The sequence below is a fragment of the Phalangium opilio genome, unplaced genomic scaffold, assembly GCF_054372755.1.
Source record: "Phalangium opilio isolate 3A_F unplaced genomic scaffold, DU_Popi_V2 ptg000061l_1, whole genome shotgun sequence".
Classification (NCBI taxonomy): Eukaryota; Metazoa; Arthropoda; class Arachnida; order Opiliones; family Phalangiidae; genus Phalangium; species Phalangium opilio.
In genome coordinates, this window is record NW_028324178.1 from 5,443,177 (window position 1) to 5,454,137 (window position 10,961).

At 36.7% G+C, this 10,961-nt stretch overlaps 1 protein-coding gene across 1 annotated transcript; it reads right to left on the minus strand.

Annotated features, from left to right (window-relative positions):
- Window positions 1-7,238: 7,238 nt before the first annotated feature.
- LOC149664016 (uncharacterized) lies at window positions 7,239-10,214 on the minus strand. The gene is made up of 3 exons (XM_089841984.1): window positions 7,848-10,214; window positions 7,710-7,782; window positions 7,239-7,567 (listed from the first exon to the last, which is right to left on the minus strand). Exons 1-3 carry the CDS (start codon window positions 10,212-10,214, stop codon window positions 7,239-7,241), a joined length of 2,769 nt encoding a protein of 922 aa, XP_089698110.1.
- Window positions 10,215-10,961: the final 747 nt, after the last annotated feature.

Here is a 10,961-nt window from a genome sequence, read left to right on the forward strand (position 1 = left end):
TTTTAAACATGTTTCATTACATTATAATTAATAAAAATTAATTACTATGTATAATTCAATACAATAACTACAAATAAATCTTACCAATGTTAGAAAATATAAATATACATGTAATTACAACTTCAAAAGTTGAAGATAAATTACACAGGAATGAAAAAATTACTGTTTCACCATTACCAATAAAACTACTGACACAAAAATCTGTGTGCCCTTCACGTTATGCCTTCATTAGGCTTAGGTAGTTGTGGTTCGATGTTATCAAAGTAACAACATGGAAACAGGGAAAGATTTGACATTTAATACTTAATTCGGCAATTACTATTGGTTTTTAATTTTTTATACAAATATGTCAAGCACATTATTTATGTGAAAATATATAACTTACTCAACATTAAACGATGTTACCTTAACAAGCAGCTGTCTCAAATACGTTGACGTCATTTAAAATTAAAAAAGAGCAGACGGCACGAAATTACTATTCAGTTCATATGATAGGTGGCGTTAATAGCTTAAACGTTTCCGGTGAAATTTTGCAGCACTGACCTTTGGCGACAAATTTACACTGTACACTGACCTTACACCGAAATTTGGTTCAACTTGAAACTCAAACTGAACTGAATTCAAAGGCTTATTTTTGCCGGTTGAACCTCCAATCACTGAGCCAAGGCAAGTAACGTCATCGGTAGACGTAGCCAATCAAAAGGCCAAGGGCAATGGTTGACGGTCCAACCAGAGAGCCAAGGGCAGAAGGAGGAGCTTAACTTTTCTGCAGAATACGGCCACAGGTGTATTAGTGCAGAAAGGATTTGGTTTAGGAGGCATTTTTAGAGCTTTGATGAGAATGTTAACTCCTCTAGCGAAACCGATAGCTAATGGCGTGGGTAAAGAAGCTTTAGGACTTGGTGGAAGGTTTATTCAAGATTTAAGCGCTGGAGAAGAACCCAAGAGAGCGTTCAAAAGGAATCTAAAAATAGCGGGCTCAAATTTAATTCATAAAGCGGGTGATAGTCTGGCTAATTCTCAGTACGGGTCTGGTATTCGACGGAAACGTCAGAAGATACGAAAGAAGAAAAGTAGATCAAAGGCCGATTTTTTATCGTAAAACAAGATGGCTCAATTTGAAGGCATGATGGGGGAATTAGACCTATTCGCGACACCCCCTTTGAACGCTAACATTATAACTAGTAGCGAATTAAGTTATCAACCTTTAAGCTCCGTAACGGATAGTGGACCTTTGGAATTTTTTGTCCCTGGCACGAGCGAACATTATATCGACCTTTCTAAAACTAGGTTAAGGCTGAAGGTCAGGGTGCTTCATTTGGACGGCACCGACGTACCAGCGGCTGAAAAAAAAGTAGCTCCGGTTAATCTTTTACACGCCGCCCTCTTTTCCCAAATAGACGTCTTTTTAGGAAACACGAGCGTTCAGTCCCCTAACCAAGGAGCCCCTTATATCGCTTATCTCGAGAATTTATTAAACTACGGTATAGATGCTAAAGAAAGCCAACTAAATATAGGCTTATATTATAAGGATAATCCGATCGATCCCGAATACGCCTGGGTGGCAGCCAATAATAATCTTACTACCAATGGGATATTAAGAAGAGCCGAGAGAGCCAAGGTATCGAGTACGATAGATTTATACGCCCCGTTACACGTTGATATTTGTCGCTTAAATCGTTTGCTATTGAATAATGTAGACGTTAGATTTAGGCTTATTCGATCCAAACCAGAGTTTTGCGTAATATCGAAAGAAGCCGCTGATAAGAAATATAAAGTGGTTATCGATAATGCCTCATTGTACGTTAAAAGACTAAAAATAAATCCCGAAATAATGTTAGCCCACGCTACGGTATTAGAGCAAACCAGCGCCATCTATCCTTTGAATCAAACAGTCGTGAAAACCTTTTCAATTCCAGCTGGAATGAACGACGTTAATCGAGAAAACGTCTTCTTAGGTAAAATACCTCAAAGAGTAATCATAGGTCTAGTTCGAACCTCGGCCTTTAATGGTAATCATTCTTTAAATCCCTTTAATTTTGAAACTTTTGATCTTAATTACCTATCCGTCAACGTCGGTACCGATACCTATCCTTCGGAAGCCTTTACGCCTGATTACGAAAACAATCTATACACTCGAGAGTATATGTCGTTATTCACCTCTCTAAACACATACAGAAAAAACAAGGGAAATTTTATCACGTACGAAGAGTACAAAAAAGGTTACGCTTTGTATTGCCTAGATTTAAGCCCGGATGAAAATGCGGGGGCTAGTCATCTTTCTTTGCCCCGACAAGGAAATCTACGTATCAATATGAAATTTAAAAACAATTTACCACACAATGTCACGTGCATAATTTATTCCGAATTCGAAAATTCTATCATGATAACTAGGGATCGCTCGGTGTTATTTAATCCCGAGTAAAAAGGCTCTATATAACCTCTGATTTAAGAAGCATTCTCTCATAACCGGTTAGAGATGAATCAAGTACACTACCTATCGGAGAAACAAAACATTTACGTTGGAAGCGGAATTCTTCCCGTCTTCAATGTCAAACGACTCGATACTAAAACCGAAGCGTCTTTCGACAGTTGTATTTGGAATAGTATATTTACTTTTGAAGCGGATATTGACGCTTTCTTTAACGGAATAACGGGACGATTTCTGACTTGGTTAGTTGACGGTACTCAGAGAGTTAAACTGGAATGCTTCGTCTGTCAGAGAGGAAAAATAGTTGACATTCGTCAATATATTAGAGGGTCGAATAATAGATATAATATTCTATTCTCAACATCGAAAGGATTTTCATTAAATAAGGACAGTTGGTTAAGGTTAAAGAACTTGAAAAATGTCATTGGTAGCGAATTAAAGCGAAAAGAAGAGGCCAGAGAAATAATGAAGAAGATTATCTTGGACAGTTTGACCAATATTTTATTTAATTTCACTGATTCGTGCGAAAATATTAGCTGTCATAACGAAATCGCCCACGATATCACTTGTTTACCCACGGATACTAATTGGAGCGAGAGAGTGGAGAAAAACCTAATTAGAGCTATTCCGTTGCTTAACTACGAAAGAATTCTAGAATCCTTTGTCGAGGAATACGGAGATTACGAAGACGACGTCTCAATTTTATTTAACGATATTCTCGGAAACTTTGTCGGTCTAAAAACTGAACTAATGTACGGTTAAAAAATAGATATCACTCTTATCTCGCGTGTATTGGGTCATGGATTACTATAAGGCGTCTGAAAATATTCCGAGAGGATTTGAAATCGTTGGAATGCGTTACCTCGGAGAAGAGCAAAATGAATTTAATATCGAAATTACTCGATAAACGGTGCCAAGGGACCAGGAGATATTCGCCAGAGAACAACCACTACCGAAGCTAATGTCCTAAATGATCCAGTGTTTAATGACGTATCTATTTAAAATATATTCTTGGAAATTTTGTCGGTCTAAAAACAATGTATTGTTAATTTTTAAGTAACCGAATAAAATTTAAATTACTCTTATTGTTGCGTTTCCTATACCTACGTTATATATCAATTTTTTTTCCCTATTTAGAAAATATTCCAGAAAATTGTATCTCTCCCTCTTATATAATACCCTACAACTACGTTATATTATCAGATATCATTTTCGATCTTGTTTAGAAAAAATGTCTCTCTCAAACGCGTACTACGACCCCGAAAATCCCTCCTCTCTTTCCGGATAGGATAAATTAATGAAAGGAGTTCCTCAGTCTTCGAGGAAAGAAGTTGAGAGTTTTCTATTAAAACAACCCACCTATACTATTCATCGTTATCGTCGATTAAAGTTTCCTCGCAACAAAATTACAGTGACATCTATGGATGAGACTCATCAGGCTGATTTAATAGTTTTAGATAAACTTTCCAGATACAACAAGGGTATGAAATATTTGTTAAGTAATGTAGATGTTTTGAGTAAATACTCCTACGTTATACCTATTAAAAACAAGACTTCCGCGGAAGTTATAAGAGCTTTCAAAATAATACATAAAGATGTTGTACCCACGAACATAAATACGGACGCTGGCTCTGAATTTTTAGCTAAACCAGTTCAGCAATATTTTAAAGAGAAAGGTATTCACCACTACGTAGCTTACGGGAATAAAAAAATTGCGATCTGCGAGAGATTTAACAGAACGGTTCAAGAGAAAATACACAAATTCATGACTAGCGCTGATACTCGTAGCTATCTGAGTGCGTTACCAAAAATAGTTAAGGCTTACAATCACTCGATACACCGCTCAACGGGTATCGCGCCAGTCAATGTTAATCTACAAAATGAGCATAAGGTGTGGTACCGTCTTTTCGGTACTATTAAACCTGGGACAAAACCAAAGCTAAAAGAAGGTGATTTAGTAAGGTTGAGTAAATTTGAAAAAACCTTTTCAAAGGGATATAAAGGCTACTTTACAAAAGAGATCTTTATTATTGATAAGGTTTTATACCGTAATCCTCCAGTATACGTCGTTAAAGACAAAAATAACGAGATAATTAAAGGAACGTTTTACGAATACGAACTATCTAAAGTGATATGAATACGTTACAAATAAATCAAATATTATCATGCTACCAGAGGACAAAACCCTACTACCTAGGTACTTTTCCTAGAGACATGCTTCCCAGGAAACCTAAAAAGAAGAAATTTTGTTTAGTTCTGAACACGGAGAGAGCCGAGGATCCTGGACTTCATTGGGTAGCCATTTACGTTGAAAACGATGAAGGTAATTTTTTCTGCAGCTACGGGCAGAGCCCGGATACGTATAAAATTAACCTGGCCAAATACGCGTAAAGATGGATCTATAACGATAAATTAATTCAAGATATGTTCTCCTTTGTTGCGGACCTCATTGTATATTCTTCCTTATTCAAAGATGTCTGGGAAATTCGTTTCAAAGAGTTCTGAAAATGTGTGAAAATAAAACGGAGATTAACGACGCCATATCTTTATGGAATATCTGCCTGCACTTGTTAAGACATAGATATGAAAAATGTAATCAATAAAATATTAAAGTTGTAATGTTTAATAATCAGATACACTTGTATTGAATGCGAGAATAAAATTATTTATTATTCGATTATAATTTTTTATATAAATTGTAATTATCATGCTTTTATATATAATCAGATACATGATTTTTTATATACTCAAATACATGCTTTTATATAATCAGATACGTGTTTTTCAATATAATGAGTTAGATGCTTTTATATAAAATGTAATAATCATTATTAAGGTTATTGTTTTGCCTTTCTATAAGTTACCCATTCGATCTTAGATTCGGGCTTTTGAAGCTCTTTCAAGCTAGCTTCGCGATCTTTTTTATTTTGGCTTGTGTAGGGTACGGTTTTGATTTCGTAGATGGAATTTTCGCGAGTCTTTTTTTCGGCGAAGTATCATCGTTAGGGTTAAGTTTCCGGAACTTTGAACCAGAAGCGCCCTTCGTTGATAAGGCCTGTTGAGACGCCACGGGCTGATTCGGTACCATGGGTGTTAAAACTGGCATACTAGGCGTTTGAGACGTCCCGGACTGTTTCGGTACCGCGGGTCCCATGGGTGTTAAAATAGGCATACTGGTCGTTCGAGAGAGTGACGCTGGCGTTGTAAACGATATCGCCGGTGTTTGACCCATTGCTGTACTACTCATTATAGGCTGTGTGGTAGTCAGACTCGAGGAGATATTAAAAGGGATACTTTGGGGAGGGGTAGCGACATTAGTAGGGACAATTTGGGAGGGGGTAGAGATATTAATAGGTATATTCTGGATAGGGGTTGGCCACGATGGAGGAATCCAAGACGAGGATGAAGGACTTAGAGGCTGTATTTTACTCGACACTCCGGGTGCTGGAAAAGACGAACTCGTTGTAGGTGGCAAGATAGTAACGCTTGGTGGCTCCGCTAAACTCTTTAAAGATAAATATTTCTGAAGAGTTAAAAGGTACTCCTTCAATTTTTCCTCGGCAGAACCAGGTTTTCTCAGTACCTCTTTAATGGCGTTGTCTAAACTGTTAACTTCCTTTTGATTGTCCGTCAGTAAAGCCGCTGGTACTAAAACGCACTTTTTCATTATCTAGTAAAGACCGAAGCTATTGTCGGTATTAAGATTGAAAGCAACGCCGGCCAGAATCCTCCTACCTGTTTAATTAACACCTGTCGCCTCTTTTTGTCGCTTAAACCTCTCTTGGATAAATACCTTATAACGTTTTTGTAACGTTGAAGTCTTTTCTTTTTATGTCGATTCAATGGAATACCTCCGTTCTTCAAATTATAACAAATACCGCTTATACAATCCAATTGGGGTCGCGTACACTTTGATATTAAAAGTTTTCTTTCTTTCACACCGCTTTTACGCAAGAGATTTAAAAAGGGTAATTGGTTCCTAACCGACACGGGTAATGGCATGTCTCGAAATGAGGTTAAATAAATTGAGATTTATATTTTATGGATTATTATTTTCTAACGTAGATTACCATCGGTCCTTCATTAGGGAATATATTGGACCTAAGTCTTAAACTATTATCGGTACTTTGTTTTAGATCTATTAAGATATAAGAATACGCTTTTTCGGTACACTCTTCGTACGCTTCTGTTAGGCGTTTGGTGTCTGTAGGAAAAAGCTGACGACTTAAATAGCGAACCTGGTTATTATCCCTAGGATTTTTAAACATAACGATATAAGAACAGTTCAATGATATATTTCTAGAATATTTACCTGGGTTAAAGACACTTTGAGACAGCAGCACGATGCTTAAAGATAAATGATGACTCCCGACACGAAAAAGATTACTTATAAACTCCTGTTTGGTACAGGTGTTAGCTAGATCGTCTAGGATTAAAAGATTATTTATTCTCTTATCAAAAAAATCAGGATCATTAGGAATTAGTCCTTCTTGGAATTCAATAGGTAAAAAGAGTTTCAGTTCATCAAAAATGTCCTGATAAACACTATAGCAATAGACTATTCTATCAGGAGGTTTGTCCATGATAATGTCTTTATATTTGAGTAAATTTATTACCGTCGTTGTTTTCCCCGAGCTGCTTGGGCCAGCCAGTAAAATGGTCATCGGTGTTTCTAATCGGAGGCGATACTCTAACCCGTTCTCCATTTTTAAAACGTTCTCTAATATCGTCTATGAACTCGTAGTTGACTCGATCTTCGTACGGTATCACTCTCACTTTAATAAGGTGGGAAAACGTGACCCGATGTTTAGTGGTCCGTTTTCTCATTTGACGTGACAGACGGGTCTTGATGATTTAAATATCCGTAAGGAAGTGTTGTGTAATCCTCTAAGACTCTACGTTTATTGAAACTATATCCAAAGGTTTTCTTTAGATTGCCTAATAAAAGTGTAGCTGTTTCTTTACGTCTTACAACATTAAATGGAACGGTGACCGACAAAGTTTTCGAGGGACTATATAAAACACTTTTAATCGAATCAAAGTTAATGATTTCTTCATTTCTTCTGTTAAGGGTAATACCTTTCATTTTAATAACAGATTTACCGTCCGAGGTACGGTAAGCGTACGACTTCGGCCCTGTCGAGACAAATTCGAGAATCGTCTCACCCTTTAACTCATCCGTCCAACACCCTAGATTACTAGATAAGGGGGGGTAAATATTCCCCTTCCTTTGTTACTACTATACATGAATCGGTGTCACAATAAAGTAACCTCTTACCCATTTTACTTATCGTATTATACAACTCGATACGTCCTAATGAACTAACAAAGGAAGCTATCGTGGGACTTCCCTTGTAGTAGGTAGGAGCGTATTCTTTTTTAGTTTATAACTGACTAAACAGATTTTATCGTTTACCGGTTTCAGGTCTAACAGTTCTTTCGTTTCATCAGTTATTATCTTAACTAATCCAGCGTAAGAGTCAATGTATACATTTTTTCTCTTATCCGTATTGTAACCCATTTTGCCCCAAAGCGAATTTAGACATAGCTTACTAATGGCGCGAAGAGTGGGGTTGTCCACTATCTCATCTTTATTAATAACTATTCCTTCTCGGTCATAAATTGATTTTAAATACGCTTCTTTTTGCTCTTCGCTTTCTATTCCCGAAGGCCAACCTGAACTAGATTGTTTAATTTTAAGGTAACAATCAATGAAAGTGTCAAATAAACCGGTATTTTCTTTTCTGTCAAACTTGTCTTTGTAATGTTGGACTTCAAAAAACTCTAGAATCTTATATCCATTTTTAACTGCTAGATATACTTCGGGACTTGGCCAACAACCACAGAAGGATCTTTCTTCCGAATTAGGAGTACAGACTGATTGTTCAGTTTCAACGCATTTTAAACACAAAGCAAAGAAAAGTTTCTTTTTAGTCTTTATAGGAAGTACAGGTAAAAATAGATTTTCAGGGGCTACAACTCGACAAGAAATAAGACCGAAATAAAAATTAGGTTCAAAGTTGAAGTCTTTCGTAATAATTTCAGGATGACCTTTAGGAAATACGCCCCATTTACATACGTAAGGATAGAGCGAGCAGATATCTAGGTATTGAATAGACTCGCCCGGTTTTACCTTATAATACAGACATATACACTCGCTTCTTCCCCCGTACAAGGCACTCCTGGATCCAATTGGTTGTTTAAATTTTAAACTGTCACAATAGAGTTTAGCGTCAGGATCATCTCGTAATCTCTCATTGAACTCGCATTCCCAAATATTGAGGTGTTCGGCGTTCGGTAAAATCTTTTTTAGATAATTTTCCCTGTCTAGAGTTCTTTCGTAGACATTTCTGTTTAGATCTTTAACTATAGGATTGTACTCGTAATGTTTTGTGTGTTTTACACATCCGTGATAAACGCATCCGTTATAGTTTAAAACAATTTCAGGATTTTTACAATATCCGTCTATTAAATAGTTTGACACCCTTTTTTCCCCTTCCAATGACAAGGCAGTTTGAAATTTTACCCCTCGTAATTTTTCTTCCAAGGCTATACACTTTAAGGCTCCGATACTAAAATTTCCACGAAAACCCTTTGCAGGTACGACACCTAGTGTGTATTTTTCAAGATGTTTGTGAAGGAAAATATTAGTTACTGTTCCCGCTATGGTAATACCACCTACGTTAAGCACGTCGACCCCGGAGACATTCCTAAATAACTCTCTAAATTTTTCCATTCCTAATTGTAGGACCTTAACATCTTGAATAGCGTATGTTTCAAGCTCCTGTCTCAGATTATAGGGCTTATCCTTTCTTTCCGAATACCATTTCATAAAATCCGCGTGCTCCTTATCTTTAAAATTATCGGGCTCAAATTGATGTATCTCGGGTATAGGGCCTATATAGTCTAACGTTTTTTCATTATGGAACAGATGCGGGAAATAGTCTTTTTTTTCTTCCCCGAGATCGAATGTAGAGGGAAATTTCCTTAAGGGGACGCTAATAAATCGGTAGCTGTCAATGAACTTGATCTTTAGATTATTTAAGAAGAGTGCCATGATTTTTGAACCGTTGAAGATAGGCTCAGGAACTATATTCCTTCTAAGTATTTCTTTCAATATAAAGAAAAAATCGAACCCTACCCCGTTATGAGCGCAGCAGATTACATCGGAAAACAACATTCGCGCAACCTTTACTTTCTTATTTCCCTTTTTAATAGAGCTTGTATCACATTGGAAAAGATAGTCTATAAAATCCTTTATACAATCAAAGCCCCTAAAGACACGAATGGTAAATTCTTTTGAATCAACGGATTCTTGCGCAGCTGAAACCAGGAGTACGGGAGTGTGTTCATTATTTAAAGGGATAGTTTCACAATCGAAGTATAGAACACGAACAGGAGGATAATCAATATCTAGGGGCATCACCCAACAATGATTTTTTTCATGCGTAATTTTACAATTTTTACAAGTTAGATCACACTCATGATTTGGTTTTATTTCGCGAGCGCAATTTCCGCATCGTTTCAAAGAATCACATGTTCCGTTTCCCTTATGGTTATTAAAACATTCGGTTCCCTTTAAATATCTATTACACTCCTCGCATCTTATGAGTTTATACTCGTCTTTTTCGTGATAAGCCTCAGTTGTTTGACAGCGGTAACACATAGCCGTTTCCGAACAAGAATGACTAGATTTTTCTTCCGGACCGTAAAATAGGGTTAAACAGTATTGACAATAAGCCCTAGCCGCGAACATTGAGGTATAAGACCGTACAACATGCATATGATTTCCAATTTTGAGGAGGAAATTTTTTTTTTCCTTGTGAGGACCTATAAATATTTTCTCAAACCTCTCTTCCGCGGAAAAAATTACAATCAGGTAATCTGACAGGGCATTTTGAAACTTTTGAACACCCAATAAATATACAGGACCCTCCGGGAGTTCGGCTAACGCGTGTAACTCTAAAGCCGCGGTTTTTTGGGAAGGGTGGTCTACACTTCTTTATAATCGGAACCTCCATTGATTAAACTCGTTTAGCTTTCCTATTGATTTTAAGTAAGTTCGATCAGCTAGACTTTTACCCACGGCTAAGGCTCTAGAAACGCATAGAGTATCATTATTTCTAATAGGTATGTAAGCATAACCTTGGTCAATATATTTATCCAGTTCAGCTATAGTTCGATTATGCACCGCTTTTCTACCTGTCATTGGAACATTACATTTTAAAAGAATAACATCAATTTTTAGAGAACCCTCTAATAAAAGACTACGTTTGGACTGAGCCACCTTTTCGATACTAGAGAGATCAGGAGTTAACTCATTTATCGCCATAAATCTTAAATTTACAGGGTTCTCTAACGCGTCGGAGCTTATGGCGAATCTAATTAAGTTATACTCATCATTATTTTGCGTGATTTGGTTTATAAGAGATGTTAATATTTGGGAAAGTTGATCATGAATTTTGGTTAATTTTAGTTCTTCTAAGTTACGGAATTTAACATTATATTCTGTTGTAATACACTTATATTT